At 44.5% G+C, this 24,125-nt stretch overlaps 2 protein-coding genes across 3 annotated transcripts in view; one reads left to right on the top strand and one right to left on the bottom strand.

Annotated features, from left to right (window-relative positions):
- Window positions 1-1,388: 1,388 nt before the first annotated feature.
- ADPRH (ADP-ribosylarginine hydrolase) lies at window positions 1,389-11,531 on the bottom strand. The gene is made up of 4 exons (XM_061398754.1): window positions 11,441-11,531; window positions 7,951-8,276; window positions 6,288-6,648; window positions 1,389-5,102 (listed from the first exon to the last, which is right to left on the bottom strand). The coding sequence occupies exons 2-4, from the start codon at window positions 8,261-8,263 to the stop codon at window positions 4,715-4,717; spliced, it is 1,062 nt and encodes a 353-aa protein (XP_061254738.1). The 5' UTR covers window positions 8,264-8,276; window positions 11,441-11,531; the 3' UTR covers window positions 1,389-4,714.
- An 8,284-nt stretch (window positions 11,532-19,815) lies between these two features.
- Window positions 19,816-24,125, top strand: part of CD80 (CD80 molecule) — a 29,565-nt gene continuing 25,255 nt past the window's right edge. The window contains exons 1-3 of one of the 2 annotated variants that reach the window (XM_061397533.1): window positions 19,816-20,901; window positions 22,183-22,231; window positions 22,397-22,501. In XM_061397533.1, coding sequence (XP_061253517.1) covers window positions 22,402-22,501 — 100 coding nt within the window. In that variant the 5' untranslated portion in view covers window positions 19,816-20,901; window positions 22,183-22,231; window positions 22,397-22,401. Of the gene's footprint in view, window positions 20,902-22,182; window positions 22,232-22,393; window positions 22,502-24,125 lie in introns of both variants that reach the window. The other variant, XM_061397444.1, reaches the window with a different exon arrangement.

The following is a 24,125-nucleotide window of genomic DNA, read 5'->3' as shown; positions in this document are numbered from 1 at the left end:
AAAAAATACCATTAATCCCTGTTAACGTTACTCATGATCTTTTCTCTTCTCCAGGACACATGTATTAACCTGATTAGCCTGGTGGTCTGCCGTCTATGAGGTCACACAGAGTTGGACACGACTGAAGTGACTTAGCAGCAGCAGCAGCAGCATGAGAAGTTTATACTGTGATTCAGGTCATCTTCTCAATTTATTCTAACATTATGCATATAATTAAGTCTGTTATCTCTTTCCTCTGTTCATTCTGGTTCTTCCTCCTTTTTCTCTTTCTCTCTCCCTCTCTTACACACACACACACACACACACACACACACACACACACATACACACACACACACACCAACATTCACAGGTTGGGAGAGAAGGCAGAGCCCAGGTGTGGGTGGGCGGAGGCAGAGGTGATGGGTGTAACAGTTGTTCTCTTCCGACTGCTTCTATTTTCTCAGAGAAATAGGAAGCAAAGCTGTCAACTGAGAGTCAAGTTTGGAGAGAAGGTTTTGAGAAAAAGGAATCTGAGAGTCTGATCTCATTCTGAATTGTGCCTGCTGTGAAGAGTGAGAATTTGCAGAGCAAATAGAACAGGCTCTTAAAGAGATGCTCGCTCTTGTCTCCAATCGCAGCTGAAATGTGACTAGAAAACAAAAAATGTTAAGTTCCCACCCTCTTCCTCTGCCGTGACCCCCTTCCCCACATGCACATACTTCCACTGCCCCGTTCTAAGGAGACTGCAACGACAAATCCCTGAGGACTTAATGGGAGGCAGCTGAACTGCTCTAGACCTCCCTTCCCCACTTCCCTCTGCAGGAAATCAGCAGTTTGAAGGAGAAATCACGAGAATCCTAAATTCTACGGGTTTCCCCTTCCTTCCTGAAAGGGGAGGAAGGCAGTGCTGTGCTTCACAACCAGCTGAGTGAGGGGGGGTACTGGCCGAGAGTGAGGGCGACCACACGAAGGTGACAGCGGCAGCTGCTCCTGAGTCGGCCGTGTGCTGGGCAACCTCCCCGGCCTCCAGATCTGTCTTATTGGAGAGGAACAGGCGGAGTGTAGAGAGCAGCAGGGGGCCGGGGGGGCACAGCCTGCACCCCTCTGCTGTGACCAGGAGGGATGAGGAGAACCTTCAGGAGAGAAACTGACTCTTTTCCCTCAGGGCTCCCCTGGTGAGGCTGGTCTAGGGCAACCCTGGAGACAGGGAACCCCGAAAGAGGAAGGCAAGGAGTGAGAGAGGCATCCATGTCCCCTTTTCTCCTCTAAGCCCTTTGGGCTCAGGACTGACTGTGGTCGGGAGGAAGGAGGACATGACTTTAAAGTTTTACAACTGATCAAACTGGATGGGGCTTCCTACCTCTGGGTATATATCCAAAGGAAATGAAAACAGGGCATCAAAGAGGTATCTCTGCCCCATGTTCACTGCAGCTTTATTCATAATAGTCAAGATAAGGAAACAACTCAAGTATCTGCCAACTGATGAATGGATAAAGAGGATGTAGTACATATATACAATAGAATACTATTCAGCTATGCGAAAGAAGGAAATCCTGATGTTTGTGACAGTATCAATGCACCTTAGGGCATTATGCTAACTAAAATAAATCAGAGAGAGGAAGATAAATATTACCTGATACCACTTATATGTGGAATCTTAAAAAAAAAAAAAGTCAAATCCATATTAATAGAAACAGAGAGTAGAAAAGTGGTTGCCAGGGGCTGGTTAGGGGGCAGTGGTGGTGAGGGAAATAAGGGGAGGTTGGTAAAAGGGTATAAACTTTTATGATGAATAAGGTCTGAACATCTGATGGAAAACATGGTGACCATGGTTGATAACACTATACTGTGAAATTGAAATTTACTAGGAGAGTAGAACTTAAATGTTCTCACCAAAAAAAGGTAAACATGTGAGGTGATGGATATGCTCCTTAATGAGATGAAGGGAAACCTTTCACCGTGTATATGTATATTAAATCACCACAATGTACACTTTAAATATCTTACAATTTTACATTCATTCATATCTCAGTAAAGCTGAAATTAAAAAATATCTGGACTGGGATGGACTGGATTGGATTTTTAATACCCTTCACCACCCCCCTCTCCACACAAAACTAAAAAGATGACACTAAGGAGCAGGGAAAGCAACTTTAACAAAACTAAAAAGATGACACTAAGCAGCACAGAAAGCAGCTTATACGAAGGCAGTGGCTGGAGAAAAAGAAAATCATTCCATGTGTGCTTCCACTAAATTCAGACAATTCATCAAACCAGTTATAGAGGTAAAACAGGTCATGCCTCAGAATCCACTGGCTAAAATGCTCTTCTTCCCTTTTCTATATTACAAGGTTTAAGCATCTCAGTTTTGCCACTTGGTCAGTGCTGACTGAATTCTAGTGCTCCACCCTAAAACTGCAGGCAGAGGACTTCCCTGGTGGTCCAGTGGCTAAGACTCTGCTCCCAATGCAGGGGGCCTGGGTTTGATCCCTGGTCAGGGAACAGCTCCCATATGCCACAACTAAGAGTTTGCATGCCACAACTAAAGATCCCACAGGCTGCAAGACCCGGTGCAGCCAAATAAATAAATAAATACTGCAAGCTCTCCTGACAGAAAGACACAGAAAAAATGTTTCCTTTTTTTCCTACAGCTGCAGAAAAGTACAGGCTATTCTGTACTGTCACTTTTTATCAAGTGGGAAATTGAAAAACAGTCATAAAAGTCTCCATCTTAATCTTCTGTTCAAGAATCCTGTGTAAATATGTATTTACTGTTTTCTATTATTCTAAAACTGTCATCAAAATATTTCTACAGAGGAGTTTTCTTGTGCACCTGGATTTAAGACACCTGCATTTAAGAGGTTATTACCATGTTCTGTAAATGGTAAATCCCCACCCCTAAAAGTCTGCAATTTCTGATTGTCCTGCTGAAGAATCTACTGTACTAGTTTCATTATTTAAAACACATCTGTTTTCTGAAATATATAAATACATATGAGAGCTTTTGAACCAGAAAAAGAGCTTTGGAATTTTCTTCTCCCTTTACATACAAAAGAATGATAAATCTGATGCCTTTGCTGCAGTCCTGCTTCAGATACAGAGTTGAGATCTCTGTCTCACTGAAGTCAGCACACAGGCCTGGTTAAAGCCTCAAATCCTCCATCTCTCTCAGGCCAGCACAGGTCACTCCTAATAGTTATGAAGTAGAGGGCATTTGAAACCCAAGAGAAAGTGCATGCTCAAAGCATTCACATCAAAACCAACTGAGGAACCTCCACAGTAAACACTGAGTGTCTCCAGTAGGCTAGACAGGAAGACCACAAAGAGAGTGAGACACGAGCCTTCACAAGCAGCCTCAGAGGGTCCTCAGAAGACCCACAGTCACCACACAACACGCTCAGTATGGTGACAGAGCTGGAGACAGAAGGCTGTGGGTGTTTTGAAGAGAGAGGGCCAAGAGCCTAAACAGTGAGAGTGGGTTTTCATCAAGGAGATGCTACTTGAGCTGGAACTTGAAGGTAAAAGAGGAGAAGGAAGAGCTCCCAGAAATGAAGAAGCAGGGGGTAAGTATTCATTGTACATGATTACAAGTGCAGTATGATCGACTTGTTATGTATTTGTAAAGATCTCTCTGGAGGGCAATGCGGAAGGCAGTACTGGGATTAGAGGCACCAGACAGGAGGCTAATAAACAACATTCATTTAATATATGTTGACGAAGCATCTCTTGTGCACCTGGGCACCATGCTAGATTCTGTCTAGAGGAGAATAAAGACTGTCAAATAGGTGACAACGAGCTGGCACCATGTCAAGTGCCATACCTAGGAAATTAGAGGGTGCAGCTGTTAATAGGAGCAGAATCTCTTCAGACTTAAATAGTTTGCAATACAGAAATCCAGCTGAAAAATATGTGGTGCCATAAGGTAAAAGAATGACAGATCTGAAGGATATTCAGGATGTAGAACCATCTAGCAGACGCTGTGGGGACCCCCACATACACACCTCACTGTTCCCATGCACCCTACAGCCTGCCTCTGCAAACATCTCTGAGTCTTAACCTGGGGACACTCATGTTTGGCTTTACAAGAGGCAGGCCAGGAAGCACCAGGGAGTTAGCACCCCTGGGAGTGGTCCTCCACCAACATCAGATGAAAGACGGTGGGACAACTCTGAGTGCCTTATGCAAAGGACCCAGATGGACTGCATCTCAAGTGCCTACAGTGGGAACCTGCTCATCAACACACCTTGTCCTGGCTCCTCTCCCTTCCCTGTTTCATTTCCCCATTCTCCTAACAGTCCTTCCTGGAATCACCTCCCAAGTAAACTACTTGCACTCAGATCTTTGTCTTAGAATCCACTTTTGGTAACCCAACCTGAAACAAACAGAAAAAAAAAAAAAAAACTTAGTGAAAGATCAGATGGTAAAAATGGAAACCCAAATATGAGGCTATATGATTTCTAATTTGGGAAATGCTGATCCCATTAACTGAGAAATAGACTCTTCAGGATAGGAAGAGGGGTACATTTGGGGCAGGGGCTGGTGAAGACAGGATAAGTTTGGAAACATTGAGCTTCAATGTTCCCTTGGGTAACAGGTGCCCAAGGGACTGTTACCTCAAAATTCCCTGAGTACAAGGTTAAGACTCTTGACTTTGAAAAAAGTGAAACAGTAGAAAAGGGACTACACAAGAGAAGAAACCACCAGAAATGAATGTCACTTCTCCCTAGGGTAATTACCTAAGAGAATACAAAGCCCTAGCTGTCTCTTCCAGCCGGTTTCTGTATTCTAGCTTCTCATAGTTGGAGGGACTTACTCCTTTAAAACCATACATCACTCCCCACCAACAGCCAGCAATTGCAGCGGTAGAATCACTGTCTCCACCGTGGAAAAATGCTCGGTGGGCAAGCTCCTTCCAGGAGTCTCCTGCAGCCAGGATGGCATCATAGGCAATCATGGGGGCATCGTGTCCACTGCTGCCGCCCCAGCCAGAGTAGCTCACAGAACTGTAGAACTGATCCCTTTCCTTCACATCAAAGGGCTTGGGGAAGGTAGGGGCTGATTTGCCATCCCAAATTCCTCTGAGTTTTAGGTACTTTTCCCACTGGTCTTGGAAGTAAGACCTGTAGGAAGAAAAAAAGACTACAGTCAATTGAAAAAATAAAGTCAAAAGCCATCAGGAAAGGTACCAGAAAGACATGTGAACAGGGAGAGTTCCATCATGACTTCAACCTCTAGAACTAATATGATATGATATAAAAAATCAAAATGAATGTTAAGTGACCTTCATTCAATACATTTTTGCTAAGGAGTGATATAAATAAGGCATCAATATCTGTTGCTATTAATGCATAAAGAAGATATACAGCAAGTTAAAGGTGAGAAATGTAGGTTTTGTTTTTCCTGAGTTGAGAATTAGGTCAAGTGTCAACTTTCAAGGGTGAACGTTATTTATTTAGTCTGTCATCATATATTTTATTATTTTATATTACTTTCTTAACAAAATTGTACACATTTAAGGTGTACGACATGATGATTTGGTATACATATGCATAATGAAATGATCACTACCATCAACCTAATTAACACATCATCTCCTTATACAGCTACTTTTTTTTTTTTAAGAGGGAACTTCAGAACATCATGACCGTAGATGATTTCAGCAGAAAGCCTCTGGACATTTTTATTCTAAGAAAGGCAATGTGAAGTGAATTCAAAAAAGGGGAAGATGCGGTCTTACCACTTATTAATTAGCTGGTGGAAAAACCTATCTTTAGGTCATTTTAACCAAGGATTTCACAATATTATTTGTTTGTCAAGACAACAATGAAAAAACAAGTTCCAGAAAATAATCAGGAAAATTTATCTCAGTAAAGAATAGCCACAGGGACTTTTCCCTGGCAGTCCAGTGGTTAAGACACTGCTCTTCCACTGGAGAGGGCACGAGTTCGATCCCTGGGTGGGGAACGAAGATCCCACATGCTGTGTGGCATGGCCAGGAAAAAACAAAAGAGAGAAAAGGAAGAGCCACAAAACTCTGGAGAACAGGATCCGTACACATGAGGGAAGCAGTGCAGCCGCCCTACTCACTGAGGTCTTCACTTGGCTCCTTGGTGGCCATCACAGCTGGGACTGTATTTAGAATCCTTAGCAGGAGGGTGGGGAGGGGGCTGGATGCAGTGGATGATGAAATTGGATGGGAGACCGATGATGGTTGCTAAAAGTCTGAGTTTTAGGCATACACATGCATGCAGGTGTGCACACAGACTCAACCATTTTCTAGCAGGAGTGTGCCCCTGCAAACTCACCAGTGTTGAAGATTCTGCTCCACAAAGTAGCCTGATTGGACAATGTACTTTTTAGCTTCCGGAAGTACCTCCATCAGTCCTCTTCCCCACTGCTGGGGAGGCTTGCCGTTCACAGCATAGGCTGTAAAAAGAGCAGACACAAGGGCTCCCAGGTAGCCTGTGGGATGGTGATGGGTCATCCGGCCGCTCTCGATGCTCACCTGGATCAGTGAGTCCAGCTGACTGCTGTGAGGGAACCGGAGACCAATGCACATGGCCCTCATGGCGGCCCCGCAGCCACCCTCATGACTGTTAAAGGGAATCCTCCAGCCATCGGCTTTGTCTGGCTCCAGCAGCATGGCGTTCTGCACTGAGGCACCCCCTGGGAAGAGTCGGGTAGAGAATTGGGTCAGGGTAACGAAAGCAAAGGCCTGGCAGGAGGAGAGAACCAAGCCCTGCCTCCAACTTTCCTGGGTGGAAAGGAAAGCCAAAACGTGTGATGATGAAGGCCCCCAACTCCAAACCCCAGGTCAGCACTGTGCCTTACTTACACAAGGGTACTTAGACGCTGTTGGGTTTGTGGGAGGGGCTTTTCATCAGGAAATGTTATGAGCTGAACTGTATTGATGATAAGCTGAATTGTATTCCCCAAAATTCATATGTTGAAGAGCTAATCCCTAGGACTTCGGAATGTGACTGTATTTGGAGATGGGCCTTTTACAGAGGTGATGACTTTAAAATGAGAATGTTAGGATGGGCCCTGATTCAGTCTAATCAGTGTCCTAATAAGAAGAGGAAACCTGAACACACAAAAAGACACTAGGAATGTGTGCTCTGAGAGGGCACAGCATGGTCTGCAAGCCAAAGAGAAAGGATTCCTTCAGAAGAAATGAAACCAACACCCTGATCTCAGGCTTCTAGCTTCCCAAACAGTGAGAAAATGATACCTGTTGTTTAAGCCCAGCCAATCTGTGGTATTTTGTTATGGCAGGTCAAGCTAACTAATACAAGAACCAGGGAAAAGGTGGTTCACATCAGCTGTTGGCCAAGTGACTATAAAAAAGTGAGCAAGAACCACTTGTGAGCAGACCTGGAACCAGAAAAAGAGTCTCTACAAAACCGTTTCTAGTCTTCTTTAAAAAGAAAAAGTTTTTCTTCATAGATATTAAAGAAAACTTAGAAACTACGAATAAGTGAAAGGAAACTAGGAAACTATAAATACTCTTATCACCCAGATCTTTCCCAACAGATATACATACATACTCTTAATGAGAATGGGTTCATAAGATACATAGCGTTTCATAATCTACTTTACTTCATATACATCTTTCCGTATCAGTAAACACTTTTCTGTATCATTTTAAATGGCTGCAGATGTGTCACCATAATTAAATAAATGACAGAACATTTAGCTGGTTTCTATTTTTATCATAACTAAGAAAACTCATGTCCCAGGACTTCCCCTGTGGTCCAGAGGTTATGACTGCTTTGCATTGCAGGGGGCATGCGTTTGATCCCTCGTCGGCAAACTAAGGTCCCACAGGCTCTGGGTGTGGCAAAAAAATTAATTAAAAAATAAAAAACTAGTATCTTTTATAATTAAACCCCAATCAACATTTTAAATGACTTCCTTGGGTCTGTTTTAATCCTCCACCTGCCCAGGACCTCCACCAGCTGCTCTCACCTGGTGCCCGGCCATCCATGTCTCCCATGCAGTCCTGGTAATGCTTAGCAAGGAGGGAATACAAGTGAGTCAAGTCTGAGACTTTGCCAGCTTCCAGGAGTGCTTCTGCTGTGGCCAGGTGCATCACGGTGTCATCGCTGACTCTCCACCTCTCCACATCTATGGCATCCAAGCCACCAAGCTGGGCCAGCTGCCTGTGAATTTTCTCCCCATTCTGGAGGAACTCCCACTTTCCATTGAAGTATCCCAAGGCATCTCCAGCTGCACTCAGCACCATGGCTGCCACATACCTCTCCATCAGGGCCCCACACATGGTGAAGCTGTCTCTGGGGGAACATAAAGATACACAGAGGATGGGGAGAAAAAAAAATTAGAAAAAATAATAGCCCTATCAGCATTTTACTGGGGCTTCCCTGGTGGCTTAGAGGTAAGGAATCCACCTACCAATGAAGGAGACAGGTTCAATCCCTGGGTCCGGAAGATCAACTGGAGGAGGAAATGGTAACCCACTCCAGTATTTTTGCCTGGGAAATCCCACGGACAGAGGAGCTGGGTGGGCTACACTCCAAAGTGTCACAAAGCATAAGACACGACTGAGAGACGGAGCACACACATCACATTTTACTGATTACTCACTCCTTGCAGGCACAGTATTAAGGGCATATCATTTAATCCTCACAACAGCTCTATGGGAAGTGGAATAAGCCCATTTTGTTGTGTTGTTGTTGTTGTTTAGTCACTAAGCTAAGTCGTGTCCAAGTCTTTTTCAGCCTTGACTAGCCCACCAGGCTCCTCTGTCTGTGGGATTTCCCAGGCAAGATCAGAACTTTGTCTTGTCTTGTCAAGTTAGGCAAGACTAACTAGGACCCTATCTTTGCCTCTCTGTGAGTGGCAAGCCCATTAAATTCTGCAAATCAACCATTTTCTCTTTTTGGTTGAATTTGGCCTTGGAATGCATCCCTCCTTTTCGTAAACATTAACTTTCCACTGGTAACACGAGGCACTGTTCGCAAAGCACCTGCACCTTCAGTCTCATCAGAGAGCCTGGATGACAGTCTGCATGTCAGAGATAAGAAAATGGAGGGCCAGAGAGGGTAACTTCACGCAAGCAACAGATGGAGGCACTGGATCCAAGTCTTCTGTTTCTGGGCCATTCACCTCAGCACAGACCTACTTACCTTGAGCAACCTCTTTGTGCCTTACCCTTCATATCTGTAAGGCAGTGGCACAAACAGTAATAACCTCATAGGTTGGTCATGAGTAGTAAATGAATTAATTTAAAAAATAACTTTAGTTATTCTTTTTAAACATATTTATTTGGCTGCGCCAGGTCTTGGCTGTGGCAAGTGGGATCTTCCATCTTTGTTGCTACATGCAGGTTCTTTTAGTTGCAGCACAGAGGAACTTCAGTTGCAGCATATGGGACCTTTCTGTCACAGCATGCTGAATCTTTAGTTGCAGCATGCAAACTCAGTTGCAGCATGTGAGATCTAGTTCCCTAACCAGGGAAGTTCCAGTGAATTAATCTTTATAAAGTACCTAGAACAGTGTTTAGCACATAATAAGTAGTATTTTTTATTATTCATACACAACCAGGGGAAATGATTTTTCCATTAATTGAACTAGAATACTGTACTTTCTCCCCACAATCTTCCTTTCAACAGCAGTATTTAAATTTTGTGTTCCTTCTAAATGTTTGACTTGTAGAGTCTTGGGGTCTCAGCTAACACTCTCTCTCTCCATGAATCTCAGTTCAGTTCAGTTCAGTTCAGTCATCAGTCATATCTCTTTGCAACCCCATGGCCTGCAGCATGCCAGGCTTCCCTGTCCATCACCAACTCCCAGAGCTTGCTCAAATTCATGTCCATTGAGTCGGTGATGCCATCCAACCATCTTATCCTCTGTCATCCCCTTCTCCTGCCTTCAAACTTTCCCAGCATCAGGGTCTTTTCCAATGACTCAGTTCTTCCCATCACGTGGCCAAAGCACTGATGCTTCAGCGTCAGTCCTTCCAATGAATATTCAGGACTGACTTCCTTTAGGACTGACTGGTTGGATCTCCTTGCAGTCCAAGTGACTCTCAAGAGTCTTCTCCAACCTAACCCCCAGTAAAGTCCTGGTTTCCCATTGTGCCCTACAGCTTGTAGCATTCACCCGCAGAGCCTTCCACTATGTGTCCTCCGTCTATCATCCACTCCACTTCACCAGGCCAGGAAAACACTTTGAAATGCTGGTGGAGTAGCTCATTCTCTTCTCAGCTCAAGCTCTTACCCCATCCAAGATGTCTCACTCTCCTCCTCTTACCTAAAATCGATTTGCTCAGGGTTAAGTTCAAATCCTTGGGCTTCCCAAGGGAGTCCTGCTCCAGCTGCACTGCTGTAGCCCAGGGAACACCAGGTGCATGTTGGCAAGCACCTGAGAAAAATGATGAGGACAGACTGAGCAGCCCATTATCGAGTTCCTGATCATATTGAATTTCCTGGCCCAGAAACGGTATCTGTAAAAAATTGACTTACATATTTTAATGTTTATAAATGATGCTTAGGAACTGGAGTTCTGGGCTGGAGTTCTGGGCTAACAGTCCGGGCTCTGCTCAGAATCAGGTGTGTGATGATGGACAAGCTACCTCCTTCCAGGACCTCAATTTTCCCACGGTAAATCGTATTGCAGGGATGGGTGCGGAGGTAGTGGGGAGCTATAGATGCAACCTGGGCTCCCGTCCTGCGCTGAGAGCTTCATAGACCAAGCTTAGTTCTAGACTTCTGAAGACGGATCTTTAAGCCCCTGTACCCTCTTCTAAGAAGCTTCCCTTGTAGCTTAGTTGGTCAAGAGTCCATTTACAATGCAGAAGACCCAGGTTCGATTCCTGGGTTGGGAAGATCCCCCGGAGAAGGAAATGGCAACCCACTCCAGTATTCTTGCGTGGAGAATCTCATGGACTGTAGTCTGCCAGGCTCCTCTGTCCATGAAATCGCAAAAGTCGGACACGACTTAGCGACTAAACCACCACCACCACCCTCTTCTCAAGTTCTCAGCTTCCTGTCTGTAATTCCTCCTGGCTCCACCCGAATGTGTTTCTGTGGCTTTCAAGTGAGGCTGGGGGGTGGTGGGCGACGACCACCTCACCCTGTAAGAAATTTTCTTTTGAGTTTTTACACCGTGCTGTGGCCTCCCGCTTTCCAGAACACTGTTATTCTTTACACGCTTAAAATTTCCAGTTGACAGTCTCGTCCCCGAACTTTACATTCAAAACGGAGATCTGGGCAGTTGATTCACCGCAGTCTTCTGCGTTTTTTTTTTTTTTTGAGTGGGGGAGGGTACAGGTTCAGCCCCGACAGGGGTGGAGGGTGGCCCCTAGGTCACCGCGGGAGAGGGGCGCGAGGGACGGGACGGGATGCGGGCGGGGAGGGTGGGGGAAGGAAGGGCGGGCGGGACCGGCAGCCGCCGGGAGAGGAGCGCGGGTGTGGGGGCCTAGCGCGGGGAGGGGTACCTGGTGGCCGGGAGGGGTGTCACGCTCGTGAGCCCAGGGCGGGGCCGGGCGCCGGGAAGTCAGGGTGCGAGGAGGCCCAGCGCGGACCCCGGCGCGAGCCGAGAGCTGAGCACCAAGCGGGGTGGAGCGCCGCGTCCGCGGATCGCGCTCAGGTTCCACAGGCCCGGACCGGTGCCCGGCGCTTGCAGTTGCTCGAGCGTCAGCTGCCCGCTGCGTCAACCGTCCCCTCGGCTCGGGGGGAGGGGTGGGGGTGGGGGTGGGGGTGGGGGCGGGGGCGCCGCGGAGCACGGACGACGGGAAATGGCGCCGCTCCGCCACCAACACCCCACCCCACCCTCACCCCTGTCGAGGACTCAGGAGTGACCCCGGCGTGAAGCCTCGGCCTTTCCTCCAGTCCAGCTCCCCTGGGCAGTGAATAGTGTGTGGCCCCGATCTCGGAAAACGGTGCTGATTGCGTGAGTGGCCTTTGTAACGGTTCTGGGCCCTCATCCATAAAATGGGGCAATAATAGTACCGACCTCTTTAGGGTGGTTGGTAGGATTAATTTTAACTCTTTGTCATTTATTTGGTCGCAGAATAGAATATTTTCATGCTGATAATAAATAAAAGCAAAGGAAAACTAAGAGTATTTTTGCCTGAATAAATTCTTGAAAAGAATTAGAAACACTATCTGCAGGTATTCTATGCAGATATTCTAAACACTATATGATCTCTGTATGCTTATCTTTCTTGCTACAGGCATTAAACACCTGCTGTTTACCACGTGGATGCTAGGCCCTAACACAACCCTGCTCTCATAAGAGTGGACCCATGCAAGGAATCCCATCTTAGGCTGTTGATTTCCATTTTTTGTTTTTAAATAAAAAGTTCTTTTTATGATTAAAAAAAATAATGCATACTTCCAGTAGAAAAACTGAGAAATCTTTTAGAAATATCTCTTAAAAATATATCTCTCATGTGTTCACAAAGATAAATGTTTCTGGATTTCTTTGCAGAATTGTTTCTCAGCAGAAAATTGGAAATAACCTCTATTTAGAGAGGAGAATGTGTTTCCTTCTCCTAAATTAGGGCATAACTATGAAACTTTTCCAAAAAGGTAGACATTTAAATCAGTAGATTTGGGGTAAATAATTAGGTTCACAGGGGAAGAAACTGGAGACATTTTGTTAATCAAAAAATCAGCTTTTAGAGTGAGGGATATACATGGTCTTATTTATGTAAAAAAAAAAGAGCTCTGTGTGTGTGTGCATGCCTGTGTGTGAAATGACTGAAAGGATACATGTTACATTATTATTAATGATTATATAATTATCTCTCAGGTGGCTAAGGGGAGAGTTTGCAGGGAGTAGGGAGAGAAAGAGAAACTTTTATTAATCTTTCATATTAAGAATTTTTACATATTACGTGTAGAAAGAAATTTTAGAAAGCATAGAAAAAAAGCCCACATTCTACCACTCAAACTGTAAAGACTGATACAGTCTTTATGCACATTTTTTTTAAATGGGGTCATTTTGTATATACAATATTATATCCTATTTTTAATCACTAAGCTTTACATTGTAAGCATTTCTGTCATTTGTAATAGTGTCGTTACTACAGCTGGATCCAAATGTTCAAATAAGGTAATGCCTCTAAAATAACCCCCCTTTCATGTTGATACAAAGTAATTAGGAGGCCCTGATGGTCAGTTCCTCTGCAGCCACACCATGGCCAGGGCTGGTTCAACAGAAAGAAAACAGAAGTATAGATAGTTGAAAAACAGGAGATTAAACAAACCTTCATCACTTCAGGGGCCTGAATGTATTATACCATGCCATCATGCCTCATGAAATCTTGAGAGCTAAAAAAAATTTTTTTTTAATGAGAAAGAGAGAGAAAGATAGAGCTAACAGGAAATGGTTAATAGACAGGGCCCCTGACCTGTGCAGCAAATGCAAAATAACAAAAAGTTTCAGAGAAAAATGTACCACAGAATAGGACACAATTTAACACAATTTTTTTTAAATGATTTAAAGTGATAAAAAATGAAGTAGAGGCTTTTTAGAAGAAAACAGAAGAAAGCTAGGCCAGGAGAAATAGGAAGCCAAAAACGTCTGGTCACATATCCTGCAGCATCAACTCACTTCAGAAGATTCAGTGAGCATCTGTGACGGTTAATTTTAGGTATTCACCTGGCTAGGAAAAAGTACCCAGATACTTGGTCAAACATTTTTCTAGCTGTTTCTGTGAAGGCATTTTTAAGATGAGATTAACATGGAAATCAGCAGCTAATTTTCTTCCATGGTAAGTGGGCCTTACCCATTCAGTTGAAGGCCTTAATAGAAAAAAGATTGATCTGACACAAGGAAGAAGGAATTCTGCCAGCAGACTATCTTCACATGGAGCTGCTATATCACCTCAACCTGGGTCTTCAGCCTGCTAGCCTATCGTGCAGATTTTGGACTTGGTAACCTCCACAATCACATGAGCCAGTTCCTTAAAATAAATCTCTCTCTCCATGTATGTATTGGTTTTGTTTCTCTGGAGAACCCTATTACAGCATATAAAGTATGCTAGATACTTTGCTAGGCGCTTACTGCAGTTACTGAGGTAGAGCAAGAATCACAGGGATAGAGGAGGCTTTTGAGGCACAAGCACTGTGACCAAGGAGAATGTTCAAGGTACCAGCTCAGCAAATAGGAGGGAGACATTATCAGCTTAGAGGGTTCACAGAAGGGGGCATCTAGAGAAAATTATATCTGGGCTTATTTTTTAAAAGAATAAGAAGATAAACTAAAATTTCCAGAAGCCCAGAAATAACCCAAACAGCTAGTTCAGAGGAGAAGCAAAGATTTAAAAAAAGTAAAAGTAAAAACAAAGACGCAGACTTAGGTTGATATTTCCTCCCGAGTGATGCACGGTTGCTCAGCCCGACCTCATTGTGGAGGCGTGAGTTAGTTTGCAGTCCGGCCTGTCGCTGGGTTAGAAGACTGGTCACGGTCTTAAGCTTTCTCCTTTTCTGTCTTACTGAATCATTTCCAAACACTTCATCGTAAGACTGAGTACTAGATTTGCGCAATGGAAATCAAGTGTCCTCCTGGAGGATTTTAAAGAAGGCTGGAGAAGAATTTGAAGATGTTTATCAAAGAAAACAGGCTCTCTGGCCACTGGTCCCAAAGTACTTTTTAAAAATAGAATCCATATGTACATAAGAGCAAAGTTTACATCATAACATGTCAGAGTCAGAAGGGATATTTGCATACCTGTAACTTTATAGTGAGGAAAGTGAGGCCCAACTAAGTGAAGAGAGTTCCTTTGAGTCACACGCAGAGAGAAGTAGCCTTCTCTGAACTCTTCTCTAAAGGAGGCCATGGTCTTGGAGCTCTCAGTCCAGGGCTTCTTCCATTCCCTGTACTGCCACTCACACAAACTTTGAAATGATATGATAGACTAAACATTGAGTTCATTAACGCTCTGAACCTGCTGAGCCTGATTTTTTAAAATATTTCATACTCCTTCCACAAGAGCCCTCCATTTGATGACAGTGTAAAAGTCATATTTACTATTATACAGAGTGAAGTAAGCCACAAGGAAAAACACCAATACAGTATACTAACGCATATATATGGAATTTAGAAAGCTAGTAAAGATAACCCTGTATGCGAGACAGCAAAAGAGACACAGATGTATAGAACAGTCTTTTGGACTCTGTCGGAGAGGGCGAGGGTGGGATGGTTTGGGAGAATAGCGCTGAAACATGTAAACTATCACATGTGAAACGGATCGCCAGTCCAGGTTTGATGCATGATACAGGGTGCTCAGGGCTGGTGCACTGGGATGACCCAGAGGGATGGGATGGGGAGGGAGGTGGGAGCAGGGTTCAGGATGGGGAACACATGTACACCCATGGCGGATTCATGTCAATGTATGACAAAATCAATACAATATTGTATAGTAATTAGCCTCCAAAAAAAAAGTGAAAAAAAATACAAAAAAAATTCTGATGCTTAAAAAGGAGAAAAAATAAATAAAAGTCGTATTTAAAGAAAGATCCAAGATATGTGCTGTAATTCTAATAAGCAGGCAGTAATCAAATATGGCAGAAGGTGGGGATGGGGACACTGAATGGAGAGATAAGTGGATACAAATTGGTGTTTTAAGAGCAGGCAGTGGCTTCTCTCCTAAGCAGAACAGAAAGAGACCTGGGGGAAGTCCACATTCCTGCCCACCCCTCTTTCCCCGTGTCTCTGGAGTGCTCTCATTTGCTTCTGTAAGTTGTTTTTTCCCAACCTTTGATCTGGAGATCCACGTAGATTTTGAAACCTTCTTTGGTACATTTTCTACCAGATGGCCCCCGCCCCTCTGCCTCTCCCAGTTCTGTGGGGATTTCCCACAGCCGGTCAGCTGAGTCCCCACACTCCCCTTCCTGAGTTTGCAATGGACTTTTGGTGCTTCTGACCACAGGCTCATCCTAAGCACTTCACTGCCCACAAGTCTGGCTCTCAGTGGGTGAAAATATAGCTTCCAGGAAATGGAAAGTAACTACTGAAGCCAAACACCTGGGTAGCCTTGCTTAAGTTCCCTCCCCACTCTCCCATCCTCTGCTCCACCATCCCTCCATCAGCATCAGACTAGGCTAACCTACCTGAGTCTGCTCATTTTGCTTCAAGAAGAATCCTCGGGACTATAGGTAAAGGAAAACCTCATCAGGGGACATCTTTCAGCCCTCTCCTCCTGTCCTCTGATGAGGTGTCAGTTCCCTGACCCTTCGTCTCTGGCATTCATTCCTAAAACTGATCTTTGGAGAGAGCTCAAGTTTGGGGGTGGGAAATCTAAAAAGTGAGAGTGAAACCAAGACTTCACAAAGGAAGCTGTTTTAGGCAGGTTTCCTAGTGGTAACAGCCGCTGGAGAGTCCCTCAGCCTCCCCCTGTGGATGCCAGTGAAGTCAGCTCCAGAATCAGGAGCGAGTCAATGTGAGGATGTGCTTTGGCTCTTCATGCATCAAATAAATTCTGCTCTTCTCCGGCATCCTTGTGTAAATGGGGCCACAAGTGGCCAGATTTCCTCTAGGTAAATGTGTCTGTGCAAGGTGTACTTTAAATGTTGCCCTTTCTGGGGAGAGTTGACGAGAGATAAATCTCCTCTTTCCAGTCAAGCCATGCAATTTCTCTTTAATTTAATGCATAGAATTAGACGACTCCCCTCCCTGCAACCCCTCCCCACAACCCCTCCCCACAACCCCTCCCCCTTCTTTTGAAATAGGAGACCATGACCTTTGGTTACAGATTGTTTTTCCCCTAGATTACTGTGTCACTAAGAAACAGAGGGCAGCTATCTATTTCACTTTTCAAGAAAATATGCCAGAAAGAAGAAAGAGGAGGAAAGGGAAGAAGCTGAGGAGGAAGGAGAAGAAGGGGAGGGTAAAGGAAGGTGGTTACTTCCTCCTGTTGATGTTGTTTAGCTGGTAAGTCCTGTCCAACTCTTTGTGCCTCTTAGGGTGGTTAAATAGTTTAGTGTGTTTAAGAAGTAAATGCCCTATTGTTCAGTCTCTTTAATGGGCTCAGCCTGGCACTCAGTGATGACCTAGAACGGTGGGATAGGGGAAGGAGAGGAAGGCTCAGGAGAGAAGGGGTATATATATATATCTATATATACATATAAATTCTGACTGAATCTAGTTGTCGTACGACAGAAACCAACACAAAATTGTAAAGCTATTTTCTACCAATTAAATAAAAAAATCTTTTTTTTTTTAGTTTTATTTTATTTTTAAACTTTACAATATTGTATTGGTTTTGCCAAATATCGAAATGAATCCGCCACAGGTATACATGTGTTCCCCATCCTGAACCCTCCTCCCTCCCCATACCATCCCTCTGGGTCGTCCCAGTGCACCAGCCCCCAAAAATCTTTAATGGGCTGACTTGACTCTTCAGCGTTCATTTATTCGAGCTAGATATCATGACAGCTACATGTCCCATTATGAGAGCACCAAAATCGTCTCCGTCCTCTCCTTCGACAGCCTTTGGATGGCGCCTTTCTATGTTTCTGGGGGAGCAAGGAAAGGGAAGCACAAACTGAGAAAAGGGCAGCTGTGCTGACTCTGCCAGCAGCTCTAATGGACAGTGTGGGCAGGAGGACTGCAGCCAGTGTCTGTGGCGACTCTTAATCCCCAGAGTCCTATCATCACAGAGTGGCCAGGATTCAAGAGCAGGCCCCTACCCTCAGGCAGAGAACTCGAGTGGACACAGGGTCTGTCTCTTCTGTTAAAGGATCAAGTAATAAGCATGGCAGCCCACTCCAGTATTCTTGCCTGGAAAATCCCACGGACAGAGGAGCCTGAGTATGATACAGACTGAAGTGACTGAAAAGGCAGTACAATACTACACTCCCAGTGCCTTTGAAAGTTGCCCTTTCCAGATTCATCTCACACGCACACACACACACACACAAACCAAGTCTTCCTTAAATACAACCAAATCGCCAGCTTTAATTTAAGATTATTTTCTCTAATTTGGTCATCCACAGAAGTGAAGTTCATTTACATCCATTAAAAGCTCAAAGCAAATAAACAGGAACACCTCAAGGCAGTGAAAGATCATTATCAAGAACCCCCAATCCCCTTGGCCAATCTTAAAAATATCTCAGCTCTCCTCTGTTTGCTCTTTTCTCTGAATTGCCCAGTTTAACATTCTTCTTCTTATTGTTTGTTACTTTTTTTCGGGATCCATTTTGTTTGAAACAGAATGTAGTATTTCAATAAAGGTCTGGGCTCATGTGCAAAGATAATGAAGATAATTCCTGGCCGTGGCATGTCATTTTTCCACTCATACCTCCCTAATATTTTGTTGGCATTTTCACCATCTTGCAGCCTTAGAATGCCCTGGGTCTTTTTCTGTGATTGTTTGTTTCTTTTTCTTAGGGTCTGTCCATCTTGTTCTTATCTCTCTCCCATTCTATTCACCTTTGCATCCACAGCACATGATACAGTTCTAGGCATACAGTAGGCACTCAGTAAATTTGGGGGGACTGGCTTGATGTGGCAAAGGAGTGGTACAGACATTAGGAGCTCAGAGGAGGGAAAGAGCAGATGGGGATTAGAAGAGCCAAAGAGAGATTCTTGAGGAAGTGATTTTTGGAATACCCCTTTAGGGAAGGAAGATGTTTGGATGGGCAGAGAGGATGGGAAAGGCAGTACAGGGGGTTATGGTGAAGTTAAGATTTTCAGGCAGAAAGTAGAGCCCCAAATGCAGAAGGGAGAGGGGCAGTGGGCAACAGGGAAAGAGCCCTCAGTTTAGATCAGAGTTAGCGCTGAATGTCCACTTCTCTTTTCATTTAAAGAACTCTGGTGATTTCCATCTCCGTGAATCAGAAAGAATGTGACAGCGTACAAAGAAGAAGAGATTACCACTCTCACACCGATGGCCTTTACCACCAGCTTTAGCAGAGTGTGGCACCACTCGCGAGCACCACAGTCTTAAAGCCCAGATCTGGCCACCCCATTCTGAGTGCAGGCTATACAGATGAATTTAAATGAAGCTGAGAACGGGAGTCAGAGAGGCTCCACAGAGAGGCTGAAATTCATTGCAACCACAGTCCAGGGCAGAAATCAGGGTGCTGGTTGCCAGGTAGTTGCCCAGGGGAACTGACCTGAAACAGAGGTCAGAGAGCTTCTTGTGACTCTTCATTGCTGAGATTGCAACCAGTCTTGTTAGAAAAACCAAAGATACAACTTCCTGAAAATTTTTGTTAATGCAAAAGTGGGTTTGTTTCTTTGGCAACAGAAGAGTCCACCGTGGGAAAGGTTTTCTCAGCACCTAAGCTGTCTTAAATAACAACAACAAAAGCTGTCCTAGCACCTTGGACCCTGAGTACTCAATATGCAAAGACTTTGCAGTAGCCCTAGTTGGCCCAGCCCAACCCTGCCTGTGTTAACGTTTTTGCTCAGCCTGGCTTTTATCTGCATGAGAGGTGAAACAGTTCTAAGGTTGAGAGAGGCTAGACCGAATCTCCATTTTAGAGAGATCACTTTGTTCAGGGGCAAAGCCAAGTGCATTTATCACATTCATATATCAGTCACATCTCCTATCATTTTCTTTTCCTCTAAATGGAGTCACCTTTCTGTTTTACTCAGTTATTTTAGACGGGAAGCCATTGTGTGTCTACCACATGAAGTCCCTCCTGCCTTAAGCCTAGTTTCTCTAGAAAGCAAAGCTAGTTACAAAGCCCTAGATGACTGGGGATGTGAGTCTGGTGATATAAGACAGGGCGATTTGACACAGGGAAGAAAGAAAGGCCAATACAAGGGTGCCTCACCATGCTGGCCTCTGCTTCAGGCAACTGGTACTCCATCTCACCGGGACCTTCTGGAAAGCCTCGTGAAATGTCTCTCTCAATTCCCCATCTGGGTGATGAAAATGGAAAGCAGTTATCCATCATCTTCCAGCCCCTTTGGATCAAGAGTAGCCCCACTGGTTCTAAGTCCCTCATATTTCCAAGTTGCACATGCTTGAGTGTAGACTTTCCCAGAGAATCTGATGTGAAGGCAACAGAGAGGCCTCAAGTGCCAGAAGCAAACAGAGAAAGGTATGGGCCAGATAAAGTGCTATCAGGTTCCACGGGTGCAAAAGGGATCCACTGGACCAGTGTGGGTTGGCTGCCTTCCCATGAAATGCTCTAGAACTCTTCACAGGAGTAGCAGGCTGGTTGGAAATTGGCAGGGGAGGACTAAAAGCTTCCTCAGCTCACCCTCTGGTTCCGTCACTGTGTTCACCTGAGGCTTACTGTACCAGGCTAGGGTGGCTGGGGTTACTGTCCCACTTGGCTAGTAGGATACACTGTCCAGCCACTCTGTAGAGATGGTGGGGGTAGGGGGCAGTGTAGGTAAGAGTGGTCTTGTAAGCTGGGCACTCCCCCAAAGTTTCCACTACCCATGAGATGGATGGCCCACTCCTGCTACGGCATGACTGTAACTAGGGAGGGGTAATTCTGGGTGCTGAAACAAAACTTGAAAAAGCACAGAAGCAGCCAGCCTTATGGCTCAAATACTGTCTACCCCCAAAGTTGATGGGTCGGCCCCTCCCACTATGGGGCACCTTTCTAACCTCTCCCCCAGGTGGCCCAGTGCAGTTTCCTCTCCCCCTTGACCCTGAGGCACTGCTGGGGCAGGTGAGGGAGAGAGGCTGTGCAATCTGCAATACCATCTGAAGGGAACTGACAAAACAGGACAGCAGAGGGAGCTTCCTCAAATTGCACATGAAGAACACTATGCTCTTCCCCTGGTTGGACTTAAACATTTCTGAACATCAGAGTTCTCTATCAAGTAAAAGGAAGTTGGGAGGGGAAATGCCACCTCTGTGAAATATCACCCAAAGAAAAACCGAGTGACTTGCCATTAGTTTGAAGACGGCAAGAAAGGAACATCTCAGAAGTGGAGCCTCATACTTCGGTTTTTAATACAAGAGGAATTGTTCTTTGGCAAGTAAGTACATTTATTATTAGCTTAATATGGGGATAGCTTGGTGGATCTAGTTACCAACAACCTGACTGCTTTTTAAACAAACATACCTCTAAGATGCATCCTTTCCCCCCAGAGGGCCTTCTGGGGGTTTCTTATTCCAACATATTGGAGAATCATTATCAGAGTTATGACTCTAAAAAGTGGAAAGGAAAGTGGAAACTGTTAGTTGCTCAGTCGTGTCTGACTCTTTGTGACCCCATGGACTATAACCTGCCAGGCTCCTCTGTCCAAGGGATTCGCCAGGCAAGAATACTGGAGTGGGTTGCCATTTCCTTTTCCACGGGATCTTTCCGACTCAGAGGTTGAACCTGGGTCTGCTGCATTGTAGGCAGATTCTTTACTGCCTGAGCCACCAGCACAGCCTGGGCATCAGTTATGGCCCTAGATAGTAGAAAATATTAATTTTTCAGGCTGAATCTGAGTTTTCCAAAACCAGTAAAATTCTGGTGAATAAGTGAATCCAGGCTAATTCTGATTAAAATACAGTGTGGCTGATAAGACAATCTGGTGTGGCTGACAGACTAGCCCTGGGGTGGTTCTCCAAGATGGGTCCCAAACATCTGGGTAGCACCCAGACTGGGTCTCTGCTGGAATCTGAGAGGATCACATCAAAGCACAGCTTTCATTTTTATTCCTAATGTTTAATATATTTGCTAAAAAAAAAAATCAGCTTTCTCACATTGTAGTACATAATATAACCAAGTAATGATTTCCGTATGTCTTTTCTCTTCCCCTTTTACTGATGCTCTTCCACTGATTGAAATCCTCTACGGCTTTAAGACACAGTCTTTATGTAGAAGCATTTAAAAACAGAAACATTTGTTTCTCTGTGTTAATATAGTAAGAAAGAAATAGTTTCATGACTTAAGTACTGCCTTGTACAAAATACGCCCTCCCTGGTGCTCTGTGTTTCTCTATATGTTCTGAAGAGGGTCCGAGCTTTCATGCGTTGGCTGGCTGGTGTCCAGGGGCCTTTAGTTCTCCTTGTTTTTAACAACCTTCAACATCTCCCAGCAGTAGGAGAGCAGTGGTTGGTTCTCGGAACATGTGCAAGGCAGGGTCACTTCCTCAAATGTCTGTCAAGTCTTGCTTTCCCCTTAAGATTGTGCTGTGATTTAGAGGTTGCTCAGATTACAGTCCCTGACTCATTTTAGGCAGTAAACCAAGAGGTTTTACAACCCAGGGTAGGCCAATCTTCCTTCCTTCCTGGATGACCTTTTTTTTTTTTTTTTTCCTTTTCAGGTTGTGAAGATAAATCCTGTCTTTTAATTTTAGGAGTCTGCATACCCAGGTACTCCAACCAGCGTCTCTTCAGTGTGTTTTGCAAACATCACAGGCGAACCCTCTGTGCGGGAGGCAATTGAATTGTCTCCGGCCCTGCCTGGTGTAAACTGTGAGGTGCCAGTTCTCACGTGGCTTGAAACTGTTTGCTTTTGTTTTCCATCCTCACCAGCAGAAGCCATGGGTCACACAATGAAGTGGGGAACACTACCACCCAAGCGCCCATGCCTCTGGCTCTCTCAGCTCTTGGTGCTCACTGGTCTTTTTCACTTCTGTTCAGGTAAGCAACTTCCAGGAACTTGACTGAGTCTACCACCTCGGGGTTTGGAAGAGAAAGGGCATGGTGTTCTCTGTGCTGTCTCCTTCTGCCACCCTGCAAGAGGGAAGGGACATTCAGGGTATTTCAGTCCATTTTAGGGATGAGAAAACAGGTCCAGAAAGGTTAAAGGACCTGTCCTTGATCACACAACAAGCCACTGGCCAAGCTAGCTCAGGTCACAGACCTTAAAGGAAAGGCGGAGCCGTGTTATTTTAACAAAACCAAAAGCCAATTCAGAAGGACAGCTTAGAGTTGTGATCTCCTCCACTAGATGCTCATTTACGTGTTGTGACACACCGAGGGCACACTGGCCTTGGGCTCTGCTTCCCAAGCTACATTTCCATGAGACAACACAATATCCTCTGCTTCTAAAACTGAACAGTGATGATCTTTCCAAGTTGAAGGGGGAAAAGAAAGTAGTGGTGACATACAATCTTTTTCATATTAAAATTTTCTCTTAATATTTACTTTTATGCTCTAGGTGCCAATGCCCTTTGTCAATGCTGGCATCTGACATTTGGTAGTGCAAATCATATTTTGAGTTACTTTTAACTTACTACAAAGGTATTTCAAGTGTGTCCTACAAAGAGTATTTTTGACTTCTGGAGACTTTTTCCAGCTCAGGTGCTGAATTTGGGGGGCTGTTGGGAAGGGTGGTGCTGATTCTGCTGACAGGGTGGCTCTGACTTTTTTTAGAAGGCAGAACAAATAAAAGATCTGCTTTTCTGCTGAGCAGCATACCACCTGGTTTCCTCAAAATAAAGAGGAGGTTTTGCCTCCTGCACAGTTTCCTAGTCTTCAAAGAACCAAATATCAAAGGATCTTGTCTTAAGCTCTGCTTGCTTAAACTGCAGCCATCACCCAGAATGACTTCGCGGGTTGGGTGGGGGCGGTGGCGGGGACACAGGGGTGTGGGCACAGTCGCAAAAAGATGACTACAATGCAGGTATTTATACATTTTCTGTTGTGAAATTGCTATTTTACACTGTTGCTGAAGCAAGAGAACCATGATTCAAGTTTTGCAATTTAAACATCAGATTTTGCATATATTTGACAGTAATATTTCCAACGGTTACAATTTTTTTCCTGGGTAGCTGAAGGCAGCATTCCCAATTTAGAGTCTTCTGGGGAGTCTAAATGAGCTTTAAAAGATTTAAAAGTAAATTTACAAGCTTCCTAGAAATGTGGTGTGTGTGCAAGCGTGTGTGTGTGTGTGTGTGTCTGTGAAAGAAGGAGAGAGAGAGAGGTGGGGGAGGGGTGAGGAGAAAGAAAAACAATAAAAAAGAGAGAAAGCATAAAAAGAAAATTAAAACCAAGACTTTAACAATTATACCACAAAAATTAGAGGCCAATAGAAGGAAATGAACTTTGAGCTAAAGAAAGGTATTTTGGAAAGCACCTTGTTGTACAGTTACATCCAGATTTTATTGTTGCTATACTGAGTCAACAAAGGAATCTGAGCTTCTTTTGTCTGAACACCTACTGTGTAAAAGATGGACCTTGAAAAACTGAGCCTCAGATTCCTACTCTCAAAGAGAGATGTGAGTATGTTAGCTGGAGAAGGCAAAAGTAATTAATCCACAAA

This window comes from Bos javanicus, chromosome 1 (assembly GCF_032452875.1).
Source record: "Bos javanicus breed banteng chromosome 1, ARS-OSU_banteng_1.0, whole genome shotgun sequence".
NCBI classification, from domain to species: Eukaryota; Metazoa; Chordata; class Mammalia; order Artiodactyla; family Bovidae; genus Bos; species Bos javanicus.
Note: the sequence above shows the minus strand (reverse complement) of the source record. Positions and strands in the feature narration are given on the sequence as shown.